This window comes from Strix uralensis, chromosome 3 (assembly GCF_047716275.1).
Source record: "Strix uralensis isolate ZFMK-TIS-50842 chromosome 3, bStrUra1, whole genome shotgun sequence".
Lineage (NCBI taxonomy): Eukaryota > Metazoa > Chordata > Aves > Strigiformes > Strigidae > Strix > Strix uralensis.
The window spans coordinates 135,003,634-135,019,899 of NC_133974.1; the positions used below are offsets into that span (position 1 = coordinate 135,003,634).

The 16,266-nt window shown below is 46.3% G+C and overlaps 1 protein-coding gene across 4 annotated transcripts in view; it reads right to left on the reverse strand.

Annotated features, from left to right (window-relative positions):
- SPTBN1 (spectrin beta, non-erythrocytic 1) overlaps positions 1–16,266 on the reverse strand; it is a 151,452-nt gene that overhangs the window by 12,961 nt on the left and 122,225 nt on the right. For all 4 annotated transcript variants that reach the window (XM_074864530.1, XM_074864531.1, XM_074864529.1 and 1 more), the window contains 11 exons: positions 11,952–12,098; positions 10,055–10,318; positions 9,151–9,375; positions 8,830–8,919; positions 8,290–8,568; positions 6,949–7,079; positions 5,436–5,640; positions 4,923–5,297; positions 2,440–2,684; positions 1,896–2,034; positions 717–801 (listed from right to left, as the gene is read on the reverse strand). In XM_074864530.1, coding sequence (XP_074720631.1) covers positions 717–801; positions 1,896–2,034; positions 2,440–2,684; positions 4,923–5,297; positions 5,436–5,640; positions 6,949–7,079; positions 8,290–8,568; positions 8,830–8,919; positions 9,151–9,375; positions 10,055–10,318; positions 11,952–12,098 — 2,185 coding nt within the window. The remainder of the gene's footprint in view (positions 1–716; positions 802–1,895; positions 2,035–2,439; positions 2,685–4,922; positions 5,298–5,435; positions 5,641–6,948; positions 7,080–8,289; positions 8,569–8,829; positions 8,920–9,150; positions 9,376–10,054; positions 10,319–11,951; positions 12,099–16,266) is intronic.

The window sequence follows — 16,266 nt, forward strand, 5'->3', positions numbered from 1 at the left end:
AAATGGTTCCACTGCTTTTGTGAATGGCAATTTTGATGAATAATATGGTACAAAGACCCAAACTAAGGGACAACCGTCCATGCTACTGTATTTCTGGAAGCCTGCTGAGGCTCAGAAAAAATGAGGAACATACAGACAGCAGCCCAGAACCCCACAACATGACTACACTGCACTACATGGTTTGAGATCCTGGACAACTGTCTGCTGCAAAGGCTTCAGCCCGTACAGGAGAACGGATCACCCTGTTCGAGTGGCAGAACCGGGTGGTTGTTGCTGGTGTAAAACTTGCAGAATGCTGCAACGTCTACACGTACACCTTTTGTCAGTGAGCTGCTCGCCAACACTGTAGCCCCTCAGATAACGCAGGCACGTTACAGGCGTAAGGTAAGCGGGGCTTTACTCCTCCCTGTTCTTCAGTAGGGCTTCCTTTGCAATAGCACAGGTGGAATGTGACACCTGCAAAATACAGTAGATCTGTTTCACCCAGCTCCAAATCTGACCATAGAGAGTGAGACCTCTGGTGTGTGTTTCTTCGTTTCAAATTCTCCGTTATTTTACAATCAACAGGTGTGAATCTTACAGTTATTACAGTACAAACACACTTTCAAGCACTGCTAGTAAGAGTGAGGAGCCGCTGGTTTTTTCAGCGCTCAGAAAGACAGGGTGAAGAGAGTTAGCTATGGCCCTGACCAAAAGAAACCCGAGGACGGCCTTACTTAGTCTCAGCCACTCCCATCTGTCTTCCCATTTGTCAATCATTTCTTTTCTCTTTTCTGTCAGCTGCAGCAGCTTTTCCTTGATCTGGATTGAAGAGGAGAATGCAGGACTGTTACACAAGCACCAGGCAGCAAGCTCGCCCCACCACACCGAATAAGCCATTACCACCAGCAAAAGGCACTGATGAAACACATTGTGCTAGATTGTCAGGAAGTGACTTAAATGTGAATATAACAGTTGTTTTTCTCTTGGAAGTATAAACAAACATGACATTTGCATTAAAATACCACATTTGCATGAGCATTCACTATCTCTGAAAAACTACAGTTCCAAGAGGATTTGGTAAAAAGAGTACAATGGACAAACAAGTCTAAATGGTGCAATCACGTATTGTATCTTCTGCCCCTTTTTCTAACAAATAATGTAAAACGTGCTGCTCGGCTGTTACAAGCTACCTGTGCTAAGGCCACTCACGTGCCAGCCTGAGCCCCGTGCTGTTCTCAGGGTGAACACTGGCCAGCCAAACATACTGGTGCTGGAGCCAAGGTTTCTCCAAGGGCACTGCACAGCACACAGGCACAGAAAATATCACTGCCCTGAGCAGGCAAGATCTACAACACGCGGCTATCCTCCCTCCACCCAAGGGAGGCAGGAAGAAGCAGGGGTTGAGCCTCTATCCTCTGGCCTAGACAAAGCAGAAAATAAATCAAGGCCTTAAGCAGCTGGATATGTTTTTCTGTTAAAATTCCCTGGGTTTGCTTCCTATGAGACAAACCTTTCCCTGGTCCTTCCCCTAGCAGGGCTCTTCCTAGCATGCCAGTTCCCCTGTAGAGAATTCAGGCTCTCTCGGGGTGGCCTCTGCTCTTGCTTGAAGAAGTCACCTTTCCAAACACAGCCACCCCGGAGCCTTCTCTCTGCAGAGCTGAAGGCGACAGCTTCTTTGCATTCCTGGACTGTAAATTTAGGTGCCATCTCTGCTACCCAATATGAATTCACAGAGCTGAATTATTCACTAACTTCCCAACAACTACTAAATGCAACAGTCCCTGAAGTAATGCATGTCATTATAAATAAGCAGCTTATTAATCTGTAGATTACACAACGCAAGTTTCTCCAGCTGAAACAAACTCTAGAGGCCAGCTGCACTGCGGCTGCTATGCAGGCAGGAAGCACAGTACCTCCTCTGATGCATAGTGTTTTCTTGCCAGAAGAGATTTGCCGAGCTCAATGCAGGTAGTAAAGCTGTCATTTCGGGCATCGATTTCTGCTTTGATACCCTGGTGATTATTCATTAGTAGTTCAACAGACGAAACATCCCTAAAATGAGCAATCTGTGGTTACGAAACATGTATTCCAGAGTAACAGTTGTTACATTTCGAAACAAGTAAACTAACCCACAACTCTATGATAAAAAAATTAATCCCTGGATTGTCTTCGTAGCAAAGAAGCAAGTCTGCTAGCAGACTTCTCTCAGGAATGGCACCATTCTGGTCCGAATCAGAGATCAAATAAACAAGCGTGCGAGACTGAATCTCTCTGAAGACAATGTCACAGTGCAACTGCTCCCCGAGCCCCCAGCCTCCGCTGGACGGCAGTACACAGAAGCGAGCTGCTACAGCCCCATCACATTCTGACAGCCTCTCTCAGTTTCTGGCTCAGTCATACGGAGCCTTTTCCTCAACTGACCTTATCTTCTGATTGAGAAGAGATACTTCACATTACCTGGGCTTTTCTTGGGCTTCTATCTGTCGGATAACGTCTTCCATCCAAAGCATGAGATCACGAACCATGCTGAAGAAACGGAACTTGTCTCCTGTGTCCACCAGCCTGACCCTGCGGCCCTCGCAGGCATCCAGCAGCGCCTTCCAGGCCTCCAGGACCTCGTTTTCCCTCTTCTGGATGTCATCAGCTTTGTCTCCAGCGTAGGCAGCCTGAAGGCGGGCAGCATCCTCCTGCAGCTGTCTCACCTGGTGTGTTTTTATGAGAGAGAAATGCATCAGCATTTGGATGCTTTTGAGTCACCAATATGGGGACACTGTAGCTGCTAACTCTTCATCTGAATGGCTTTCTGAAGTCACTGCTAATATATTTGGCCTGTCGATACTACAAAGGTTTGTTCTGTCATTAAGTCAGTAGATCCCTCTGGAGTATTTCTTAGACAAGACCATTAAGTCAAGGGGCCCCCAAGATAACAAAGACTTGCCACTGACTAAACTTCCTGTAAAACTGAGTGCCAATACAAAGCAGCTGTTAAATGTCAGGGCAAATGGGGAACATTTTCATCAACAAATTTTCAATGCCACTCAAGAACTCCTGTAGCAAAACCGCTACCTTGTCAGAGTATGAAAAATGTATTTTAGTAACGGAGAGGTTTTTTCAAAAATGTAGATAATGACTTCAAACAGAAGAAAACTTGGAAATTCAAAGATCTTTCTACTATTAGAAATCTCTTTTCCTTTCAAACACTGTCTTGGGACATGAAATGCTATGGGACTGTTTCACATCTTTTGGAGCCAGGAATCATTCTATTACCTCTTTTATAATAATATTCTCTCTTTTTTTTTTTTTTTTTTTTTTTTAAAAAAAAAGGAAGTTTGAACACCAAATTAAAGTGTTCTAGCTACAGGCACAGAGATCAGGCCACTGTCATAACGATCCATCTTGTGCTCTAGCTGTTTCACCAAAAAACTACACTAAGTGCTTTCCCCACAGCTCTGTGCTATGATTGTGTATCCTTTCATTTAGGCCTTGATTGTAAACACCTTTTTGAGGCTGGGATTGGTATTTTGTGACCATCCCCCATTTTATGTATAAAATCCACAGCTTCGGAAAGTAAACCACTCAGAAAATCAAATGGTTGCTACATCCCCTTTATTCTAGTGTAAAAGCTATGTAAATTGCCACATAATCAAGAATTGGCAGGCAGCTTGGCCATGAAAGCTATCTCTTCTGACCTACTGGGATAATTGCAGTCAGTCGTAATTCCTCCATTCCTTAAGCAACTTGTTCTCTTCTGAAATTCTCACTTTGGCAGCTGAACAATGTGTTTTGGTTTAGAATCCCCTGTGTGCTGTATGAACGGCTGCCACCTTCTATTTAACATACCTTGGCTTCAAAAGATTCAGAATTAGATAAAGTTTGGCTCCTTTTAAAAATCTTAGCCTGGACTATGTACTTTAAATCTCTTCAGACGGCTGTTTGGAAGCATCATAAAAAGCAATACTTCAGACAGAATGCCCAGATTCATAACCAAGTCTGAAAGCCTCTTTGTAGGTCATCAGACTTCCTTTGCCTCTCAGAAAGGACAAATAAAAAATGCCTAGCAGGAAAGGGTTTGGTTGGGACTTTTGAGGGTTTTTAAAACAAACAAAAAAACCAATCAAAAACCCAACCAAGCTTACACATCACTTCATATTTGCCCCTGTCCTCCAACTACCCTTTGGAATATTGATTCCTCCATGGGATAGGACAGTTGCGTCTTGCGTTCACCGAGGTGAACCTGGTGTAAGGAGCAGGCAAATCTGAGGTACCTTCCGGTACAATTAATATAACACCCAAGAACAATGTTAAAGGACAGAAAAATCTGAAATCTGTATTTCATATTACCTCTGGTACATTAAAAATTCTTTAGATTTAGTATCTGTTCAATGCCTGTCAGAAGCTGACTAAAGAATCAATACATTAAGTCAAATGAACCCTTTTTTCTTCGTGTGTAAGCTATTTTCCAATCCCATCAAGCACCCAGGCGTACTGCTGGTGCTGCTGCTGGAGGTGATCAGAAAAAGGTCCTCTGAGGAGCTGCCGTGTGTCACCCTCGTGCCTCTCCATCCACTCTCTCTTCCTACGCCCAGGGCAAGCTGAGACTGTCAGGAGCTGCTCTGCTGTAAATCAACACAGAAGTTCTCTGCCTTTACAGTTTCTTCTTCAACCAAGGACAGGAAATGGAGTAACGTTACACAATTACCTACAGATTCAGAAATCTGCGGACTTACGGATTTCTATTTTAGATAAACTAATTAACCTAATGCAATTGCAGAGAAGCAGAAAGACAGACAAGAAAATGACGCAGGTGAAGTTATTCCCACAGAAATACACCTGGAAAGCAGCTGGCAGCCCTCCCAGCCCCGGTGGGGCCAAGAGCTGCAGCAGCGCCGCGCAGCTCGGGTCCCCACCCCCCCAGACAGTGCCCTTCCCTTGCTACACACCTGGGTGCCAAGTGCCTGGATATCATGCTCAAACGTTGTGTGCATTCTCTGTAGTGTTTCCACTGTGTTTTGGTCTCTACCAAGCTCTTCGGGCAGTTTCTTATGTTTGTCTTGAATACGTCCTAAGATCTCCTTGGCATCATGGTAAAATTTGTGCAGTTCGTAAGAGGCTGCTAGAATTTGTGTTCTCGTGTCGATGAGCTCCAGGAGATCAGCCCAGGCCTCATTGAGTCCGTCCTTCCACTCCGCAATCGTCGCAGCGTCTGAATGTCCAGAGTTGATGAGTTCATCTGCCATGTGGTTCACGGTGTCAACCCGCTCCTGCCCAATGTTTCCCGTGTCTCGGGCGAACTCTCGGAACCGCTCCTGCAGCATCTGAAACGCAGGGGGACGGACTCAGGCCGCGCTGCCACCGCGGTCGGATCGGTGCGACCCACGCGAGCCACGAACCATCGGCTGTCTGCAGCACCCAGACAAGGAAGGCTGACCTGCCGGCGCGTCCCAAGAACTCACCGTTACGTGCTCGTAATCCTGCCCCAGCTCGTGGGATCCCGCCACCACCTCCCTTTCAGCAATCCACTGCTCCAGGTCGTCCACCTCGCGGTTCAGCTGGAACAGCCGGTGCCTCTCATCCAGCTTGCCCCGTCGCTCTTCAGCCAGATCCTTCAGGCCTGCGTACAGCTTGTCCACTTTGGACTGGCGCATGCTGATACGCTCGCTGAAAAAACCAAAGAGCACTGAGTCCTCATCACCTTTTATAAATGAAAGTGTATGGGAAAAAACTACAAAGAACAAAAATCACTCGGGGTATTTACTCCACAGAATGCACGTCTGCTGCACGCACAAATTTGGCTCAGACACACCAGAACAACCCTCTGCGGGCACAGCTGACTGCACTAGCTGGAAAATTTCTCTGCCCTGTACCTATAACCCTCCTGGCTTTAGAGAGCGAAGCTGGGAACCAAGCTCTCCATCTGTCTGACCACAGGTCACACCAGAGTCTTCTCCCAAAACTACAGGCAGGATCCGAACTGCTGAGGCAAGCGGCATTTCATTTTTGTTTAAATTCTGCTTGGAAGTTCAAAAGCACTCATGGGTTTCTTATTCCATAAATCTCAGCATTTCCAGAAGGGATTAATATTTCTACTTGCCTGTCTTTGGCCTATCTTCTGCCCGAGCCATGTGGCCCTGTCAGATTGCCTTCCCTCTGCCTTCTCAAGTTGTTTGTTATTCCGGTACTCAGTCAGCTCAGCCAGGAAATCCACTCTCACCAGAAATGATCATGACCACAAGAGAGTGCTTTTGAGTTAAATAACAATCTTCCACCACAGGCAGAGAGTCTTTCCTAAGACAGTCCTATCTTCCTATCTGCGAAGGCAGAGCCGTTAAACACATCAAATCAGCCCTGCAGTGGAGGCCAGCGGAGAATTCCGTTTGCTTGGCTGCAGCTCTTACAGCTGAACAGTTCTTAAGCTTCCTGAATTCTCCCACCAGGAAAGCCATTTACAAAAGTTGAGATGAATTTACCAAAATCCAGACGTTAATGTGTCCATGTCTAAAGCCTCAGATTCCAGTCTCTGATTCTACTGGAATCTGAGCGAGAGGAGGCAGATGTTGGGGAGCTCTGCCCTACGGACAGAAGGACAAATGACTGTGACCCTCTGGGCCGGACATAAAGCTGGTTGAAAGGGTAAATACGGAGCGTGTGTTGGGATTACTGTGCCTCCGTAAGGCAGACCTGACACTGCCAGCCTGCCTGCAGGATACAACAGACGTTTACTGAAGGTGTCCAGTACTATCCAGAAGTCAGCAGCTGCACGTACTGACCCTGCTCAGGACCCTGGCTCTGGCCCAATCAGGGTGGTCCAACATGCATCTGGAACTGAGTGAGGCTCAACTCTTCTTCCTCTGTACACTCTCCTCCGCTACTTACTCATTGCTGCAGTCTTTGTACGTCAGAACGACCCAGCAAAATGACTGAACTACTGAAAGAACGCATAATCCAATTAGAAATGGCAGTTAATACCTTTCTGGGTGATTATCTGCCACCAAAGTTCTGCTGGTCTTTGAAAGCTGGTGCACAGTTTCAGCATAGTCTTCTACAGCTTGTTCCAAAATCTGGTGTTTCTTCAGCATGGACACCGCGCTCTGCTCATCCTGTAACGGTGACAGAAAAGGACAGTCAAGTCCCCCACTCCAGAGAAAGACACCACACAGCAAGCTCAACTGTGTGGATGAGCAAAAAGTGGGAGCCAGGAAGATTTATAAAGTGCTTCCAAGAACAGCTGGAAGACAAGTTGTTCTGACAATGGTATATTAATAGTTGAGTTCACAGCACACGCTACCCACAGAAAGCAAAGCAAGTCAAAGAGTGAATGCAACAACCCCTCTGGGATGCAGAACAAAATTACATCAGCTGTGCACTAAGCACGTTGAATTTCCTCCTCTATGAAGCTCTTTGTGTGTTTACACAACACTGGTGATTGTGCAGAGCTCAGAAAAATGGAACAGTTTTAGGCACGGCACTTGTCAGGCTTCTCAGTGACAGCCTGGGTCAAAGAACAGAAATCCCATGGAGCCCGTACCAAAGGATTCTCCATCAAAATGCCTGTAGAAATTCCCATCAAAATTTTCTATGCATTGTTATGATTAAGAAAACAACCTCCAACTCCCAGCATTAACCAGCATCGTCAATAAGCCTTTTCATTAAAATGTTTTGTGTGATGAACTATTCACATTAATACTCCCTTTTACTTGCATTGCTTAGATACAAGAAGGAAAACAAACCCTTCTGAAGACTGAACACCCATGGAATGTGTTACACTGATACCAAGCTGACTTTTATTGTATCAGGGCAGTGAACACAGTGCATTTATGTAAATAACTAATAAGATACAGCACTCAAAACACCTCCTTAAAAAAACAGGAGTTCATGTACTCTTTGGTATGCTCTGACGTTGTTCTGATTTCACATCACTGGGAGTAAAAGCTGACGACTCGTGGCATCAACTGAGCGACCACCAGGCCCTGTTTCACAGACAGGTGCACAGTGCTGTTCCCAGTGATCCAAAACTAACAGAAAACTTGGCCTAAGTGGCCTGTACTGCTAACTCTGAGCTCACAGCAGAGGCAGGCACGCAGCTGCCCCCCACAGCGTGAGGACACGTGGCTGACTCGGCTCAGCTCAGCCTGCCCACCACACTATCAGAGATGTCCTAACAGAGAGAAGAGGTCATTGCTGGAGCTTTCACTAGGGGATTAAATTTGTTTATGCTACCATTACATTAGCAACACGTTCAATTATGTCACCTGCCCACCCCTGACTAAGCAATTAAAACCACCCTAGCGTCGCTGTGCAGCCGCTCACCTTGGCTTTCTCTTCTGACATCATGTAGAGCTCCTGCTCGCTCATCCAGGCCTCAGCCTCGGCAGCGTCGAAATAATACTGCTGGGCTCTGTGAGACTCCTCCAGGCGCTTGTGGCGTTTCTCTGTCTCCTCGATTAGGAGGTTCCACAGCTGCTGCAGGTCTGCCAGCCTCTGCCGAATGGCTTCAGCATTAGGGCTGCTCTCTGTGATAATGTTTTGACTCCTCTCAAAAATGTCATCGATACGAGGCTGATGTCCCTGGATTTCTTTCTGAAGGGTCTACACAGGAGAGAAGCAGACTGATGAGACACTGCACTGAACAAAACAGAAATGCCAGTCAGGGGTGTTAACTCCAGAGGGGCAGCAAAACACACGCCATTGCCTCACAAACTGGGGCCCTGCTCTCCCTGAACGTCACACTGCCCCCGCCAGCACATCACCACTGAAGCACCCATTGTTCTACCCCAAGCCTTTCCTTCCTGAATTAAGTCAGCACTAAGGAGAAACCACAGGTGTGGAGCTCTAACAGCACCTACTGACCTGGTTTTTCTTTATCAGTAGCTGGACGGTCTGGAGGTTGTGTCCGTGATCAGTCGATGTAGCTATAGGCATCCTCTCTCCGACCCACAGCTGAAAGCAAGGGAAGAAGAGCACACGTGATTTCAAGGAACCCCCGCTAAGAGTTAGGGCAGCAGATGCTTCTTGCACCTTGTGGAGCATGCAAGATGTGAAAAGCAGCATTCCTCAAACATGCTACCGAGAGACATGACCGAAAGGTTTCTTCCTGTGATAGCTCTGCAAGAGCTGTGACGGCTGGTGAGAGCTGTGGTGTCTGGGGAACAGGGTTTCTTGTCTACTCACAATTTCATCTTCCACATCCCGGTTGAACTGGTGGATCTCTTTGGAGGCCAGCAGGTTTGCCTTTCTTTCATTCAAAGGTTCCAGCAACTCCAAAAATTTCTTTTCTACAGTAAGGCGTTTGCCATCTACTTCATCTGTACTCTTCCCTTCTTGACTTAAAGCCCGTGCCTGACTTTGCAGCTCCTCGATCTCCTTCTTACGAACATCCATTTGGTTCTCTAGCATCTAAACAGAAACATGGGAAAGAGGTCCTGAAAACCAGGGTAAAAGCAGCTGATACGACTAGGGTACCCCAATAGCTTCAGAAGAAGGAAGAACGGATGCTGGTCAGTAAGGATTTACCACATGAATCATTATTGCAGCATTCATATTGCAAGGAGCAAGGCTTGAAACACAGATTCACAACTGTGGCCACCTGCTGACAGCCCTCGGTTCGGCCTGCTCGCACAAACGGTGAACGTGGCCCACCACATGGCTTTCACAAGTCACCCCGAACAACTCTGGAGCACAGCTAAGTGCCCACAAGAGCTTCACTGCTCCCTGCTGTCCTTGCTACTCCTTGCTGCCTTTACAGTGGGGAATCAGGGACCGACCAGCTTTGGGCAAGTGTGATCACAGGCAGCCAGCCCCGTACGGAGAGGGAAGGACCAGAGACTGGAGGACTACAGCAGGAGAGAGAATGGGATATTAATGTAGGGAAGGAAGGCAGTGTAAGGTAGAGATTGTAGCAAGAAATTTATGGCTGATTTGTTTCTGGGGATATTTCTGGTTCTTTAAGATACACGAAACAACAGGAAGAAAGAAAAGCAAATAAATTCTTTTCTAAATGGGAAGGAACCCCCGTCTGCTCGCCTGAGCGCAGATACCCGCTGTCTGCCCACTCTGCAACCTGCCCTCCGTTTACCTGCTGCTTCTTCAACAGGATGTTGACACTGGTGAGATCCTTTCCATAGTCGTCTGACTGAATTTGACTCTCCAAACCATTCAGCCACTTATCCAAATCAGCACAGCTCTGGGTAAAAAGCTCCGCCTTGTTTGCATCAAAGAGACGCTGGGCCTTGGTCTGGGTCGTGGATTCAAGCTCTTCCCACATTTGATGGAGACCTGTCAGCTTTTCTTTCACTACGGCTTCGGTCTCTGGTTTCTCTGCGATGAGCTGCATTCCCTCCTGCAAAGCACAGAGCAACAAAATGGTAGCTCCTCGGAAGCACTCACAGACCGTTAGTTAAATTATTCTGATTAGTAAGCACTCAGGATTCCTCATCGGCTGGCAGCACCAACCACTCATTTTCTCTCTCCAATTACCCAATGACTCCTTCCAGAACACCAGCTCCCGGGCCCGTCTGTCGCCAGCAAGAGGGTTTCCTGGCAATGGGAAGGCCCAGCAGCGCCTCCTTTCTCCTCCCCGCCACAGGTGTTCCTCGGTGGGAACTCCTGGGGCCCCCGCTCAGAGGGGAGCGGAGCCGCCTGCCCCCCGCTGCCCCCTGCGCCCGGCTGACAGCGGAGGAGGGACCTGCAGCCAAACGAGCAGCATGCCCAGCTTCCGCGGGCCACTTCACCGGGAGAGGGATGGAGACCCAGCACAGTGCTGGGAGACGGAGCTTATGGCACCCAAAGTGAGCTGTGCAGCTGTAGAGGGTTACATCAGTGGCTTAGAGCAATGACCAGGGGTCTAAGCTAACATCAGAGAGGAACAATCTTCCTGGGAAGCAGGAACCCTGCACCTGGCATCAGCAGAGCACCTGGACTCGAGATATACTTTTTGCCCTTCACAAAGACTGTATTACTTCTGGAAATACTTTATTTACTTCTAATCACACTTCTGCCTCTGCTCCTGGGCGGTGCTGACAAGGGACAAAACCTTTTCAGGTATGAACACTACTGACAACCCAGCACATTCAACAGCTGTGGTAACATTAATACAGTGATTGTCAGCTGTGGCTCCATACACAACTCTGGTACTTTGCTGCAATCTGATTTTTCAGAGGCAAAGGGTGAGGATGTATTAGCATCACTAAAAAAGTACTTCCAGTACTAAGAGCAGCCTTCTAATTACATCATTAAAGGGTATTGCTATTTGCAGATCACAGAAAAGCCTCTAATGGGATACAAAGTGCCAAAGTGGGAGAGGAAATGAGCAATTAAGCTAACTTACACTGAACAGAAACCCACTGTCAGAGCTAAAGACGAGACCTCCTTAGTGTTCCAGAGCTGCACATGAGAAATGGGGGAAACAAAGTACAGCTCATCACAGCATATTAAAGCCTTCAAAGTAACTTGATACAGAGCTGTGAACCTTAATTAATCGCAAAACTGGCCGTACTTTACTGCATGCACTAATTTTGCATGAGGAAAGGCAGCCTGATTATAGTCCTGAATGAATGAAAACCAGCATGGGAGTCTAAATTCAGTTATTCGCCTACATTCAGTATTTCCCAGGAAGTACTTCCACTTTATTAGCTCAAATCACAACATTTGCCCCTTTTACCCTTTGGGTATGAAAACTCGGTTATGCCTTCCTCCTAACAGGTAAGACAGACTAGACAAAATTAAATTGGCAACTTGGCCAATGACTATTCTGTGAGAACATCTTGGATAAAAAACATTTACCCTCAGCGAGGAATAAAACGGGTTAGATGGAGACACAGTGCCATAGATACTTCTCCTACAGTCATGAAGCCTCCTTTTGCCTTAGCTGGAGAGATGATTCAAGAACCAGTTCTGCAGAGGAACAGATCCCATCTCTGTGCACAGCCGTTTTTGACAAAGATGAGGGCATTTTTCAGATGTTCTTTAGTTACCTTTTCAATCTTCTCCAGCCATTCTTTGTTGGATGCAAGTTCTGCCATAAATGCCTGATGCTTCAGCCATTTGCTGTGCAGGTTCCTTGCCTCGTCATAGGACATATCCTGGGCTGTGAGCATCTTCTCATTGATCCAGAGAGAGAGCTGAGAAGGAAAATACACAGGTGTTTGTGAAAACATTCATAGTGTGAAATAATGCCAAGCATCAAAACGCCTCCAGATCAAGGATAAAGAGATGCCTCCATCAGTCAAGGATCCACCTCTTCAACAGTTAAATTTAAACATCCATCTCCGATATACAAACAAGCCATGACTCAAGCAGAAAGGAATCCACTCCATGATGAGCAAAATCAAGCACACAGGTCTTACGCAGTCTAACAGCAAGAGAAACAGGGACATGTGTCCTACTTATTGGTCACAGGGTATTTTGGTACTGCCCTTCCCTTCCAGCATTACTCAATGTGCTACTGGGGACCAGGACTCAGATGTCATCACCACACCCCTGGAGCCTGACTGCCTGCCTGAGGCCACCACAGCACTACACACTGACCAAGTGCCATGCAAAAGGCGGGCTCTGGATTTAAACAGAGCCCCCAAGGTACTTTTTTCAGGGAAACACTGAATGAGAAATTCTGTATTTCTACTCATATCAAAAGTCGTAAGAATAGCGATGGTTTTGTACCATTAATTCACACCACATTTGTAGCTTTTCCCCACAGTCTTTTCTCTATGTAATTTTACATAAATAAATTTGTTTATTTGTCCAATCTCCAGCAGGGTTTTGGTACTCAAGACTTTCCTTTTCCCATTATATAAAATAGAAGACTGATTTCATTCTGATTTTCTGCAAGTACAAAGGCACTGAGAACAATTTCCAGATCAACACTAGACAAAATCAATACTTTAAAAGATAGCTGATTTGCCAAGGGGAAATAGAATGTGAAAATGATCATAGCAGACAACAGCAGATTTCCTCCCAGGGTGAGTCTGACTGCCTTATCTGTCTCTTAGGTGTGGATAAAAAACACATTCACAGAAATGCTTATAGAATTTGAAAAAGAGTAACTGCATATTTAGAGTCACCTACCCAAGCAGAAAATGTCTAAAAAAACCCCTCTAATCTTTGTTTCTAGAATGCCACCGCAGCAACGTGCCCCATCCTGCCGAGGAAGCACCCTGACAAGCAGAGTAACAACAGAGCATGGGCGAGACCCCCCAGTTCTCCACTCAGGATAAAGGGCAACAAATTCATTTAGCACTCACGAGCTTTTTTTAAATTGTCCCTTAAAGGCACCATTAAGCTCCACAAAAAGGGAAAACTTATCAAAGAAGCTCATCTGATCTTGCTATCAAGTCTGAACAGAAAAACGCTCATGTTAATGGAGACCTCCAGTGGGCAGCCAAGTTACAGCTGTAACAGGCTACTGTGCTACTTAATAAAGCTACAAAGGCTACCTCAAGGATTACTGTATAACCTGAAATTAGTGGGTACTCCCGTCTGTCTGAGTAGGACGCAGCTGCTATACTCTGCAAATTGCACTGCTTGTCTTTCATTGTTTGCTTTTACTCAGCCACAGCATTAAGTCCTCTGAGGATTTAGAGGTGTTTCCCAAGGAAAGGTGGTATTGTTCATATTAGCAGGTGACCCAGCCGATACGTGGCACACAGCCAGGGGCTGTCAGGATAAAACCCTCATTTCTGACTCTCACCATGTTGTTATGTTCCTCCTGGTAACACAAAAGTGCAAATAAAGCATTTAAGGGGTGACTATTAAAGTCTGGTATTTGCAGCCGCTCTAGTCACTGGAGCGTATCTTCAGTGCAAAAGTAGATATAAAAAATAATACAGTAATTCCCTAAAACAGGGCCTCAGATGGACTCTTGGAGTATATATTTCTCCAGAACATCATGCCAGCTGTTAACGCCAGCAGAGCTGGCTATTAGGCCTCCTCCCATCCTTTGCACCCATACCACAAAATGTTGTTTCTGCTCTCAGCTCCCAGAAGATTCGAGCACTCTGCAATGAAAACCAGGCACCAACTAAGAGAAACACAGAGACAAAGCCCTTGTAAATCTGGCAGAGCAACAGGGGAAGGTGAAAAAGCACCAAGTGCTGCTGCACTTCCCAGACACTGCAAATACCCAAGCGGACACAGCCTGTCTTGCAGCACAAGGCTCACAGACTGCGCCGCTGACCAAACCTGCCGGCACGCTCCGCCAGCAGGCAGAGAACTTGGGAGGTGCGGAGTCTCGCCAAATGCTTTCACTCTGGCGTCCCCACAGAAATTAGCCCAGACAGTGCTGGGACTTCTAAGCACGTACAGGGAAGATCAGCTTTAATCTCTTCGAAGGTGAGCTGTGAAAGAGCAGGAAATCAAAGAAAAAACTAAATGGCAAAATTTATCACATCTCTTCTCAGGATTTTCTGCTGTCACTCTTTTTCATTCATTCAGCAAATTTACTTAACACATTCATATTTATGAATGCGAGAAACAGACAAAAAAACCAACACCCCAGGATAACCTGTGACTACTAATAAGAAAATCTGCTGTGTTTTCCCTTGCCTGTGACCCAGAGAAAAGGTTTATCGTTGCCAAGCTGTTGTTACGAGCTTTGCCCTGTCACCTCCTGGAGCAGTGGTGGCCCCGCTCACTGCCGCACTGGTGAGCCGAGGCAGGAAGGAGCGAGGGGCAGGAGGCCACGCTGACAATAACATCTCAGCTCGGAGTGACCGACGAGGAAAGAGGCTGCCCTGGGGAAGGAGCACGCCGCAGAAAACACTCTTCCTTTCCTCAAGTCACAGACGGATGGGAAAGCGTCCCTAAGGCGGCGGGCAGGAAGGCCGAAGGATCATTGCCAGGTGAAACGGAGACTGGCTCAAATCTGTCTTCTAACAATTCCCAGCTCCAGGGTCAGCACTAACGCAAAAGCCAAGGGTGAGGTATTCCCTCGGCTTCCTCCCACCCCGCAGGACAGTGCTGCTCCCTCACACGAACCCCCCAGCCCAGCGGAGGTACCAGCAGGCACTTTGTAATCATGCTAATGCAAATTCTAAGCGTCATTATTGCTGTCGTCTTGGAAAACGACCATTCAGTTATCATCAGTGCTCATGTCCTCCCAAAACAGACTGGAGAAATTTGTAACATTTGCGTATTGTAAGTTCTGTCTTTGAACCGTACAGTCGAGACATCCCTGCTTTAGTGGCTGGAGAGAAACAGTCAAGAGGAAAGGCATTCAGGCAGCCAGACACTAGAGCTTTTATGCTTCCCTTTTTCTTTCAATGATATAGGGGAAAAAACAGATCTGAGGGAACACAACCACATCGACAGAGAAGCTAGAACAGCTCCAAGAGCCAGGGGGATTTTTGTTACAGAGACATTACAGAGGAAGGAAGAAGCTGCTGCTAATAACAGCAGATTTTTTGCTAATCTGTCATGTTTTTACTATCAAGGAAGGAGCAATTTCAGTTAAGTTCGTGGATAGCTTACGCAACACGCAGGAAAGTAGGCTGCATCTAGGCAACCATCAGTAAACACCATTTGCCCAGTCTGTGATCGTCATTTTGTTTGTTTCTTGTACGAAATCTCAGCTGTGGGCAATTCCATTCAGACACACCGCAGCGCCTTCCAGTCTCTTGGAGGTGGATAAGATGTGCAGCTGACTGCACTGACTCTTGAATTTAAAAGCACAGCTTTGTCATAGTCAGCTCTCTTTGCAGGCTTCAGATAAGGACAGCTAGTTTTTAATGCATGTCACAGGCCAGGCTCTTTAATACCTGTCAGGACTGCATGAAATAACCTGGAAATTACTTGATTAATTCCTCATGCTACGAACAAGATTCTTCCTAACTTTAAAATGTTGCCCTCAGTGTAAATGGTCCATGTAGAACACTAGAAAAGCTGGAAGGGATTTATTTTTTTAAATGTTATAGTACTTAACAATTTCAAACACATGCAAACTATCAGGCAAATAACACATTAAAAATGATCCAGTTTAATCTCGCTCCCCTCTTATTCCTAACCTCCTATTCTTCTGACTAATGTTTTGTAGAAATCACTCGCGATCTCCTGCTCCAGGCCACATACATATATACAGCTGCAGACAGAATTCTTAATGGGTTCAGTGCTAATCCCACCACATTCCACATGATTAATTTATACCACAGCAGAAAATCTTCACTGCTTCTGGCAATTTTCCCTGTCTTTAGCTTAGATGACAAAAGAAAATTCAGTCTATGAGAAAAAAACCCAAACAGATTAATTTTTGCAGGGTTTTGGGTGGGGGGGTTTTGAGTTGTTTACTCCACACTAAAT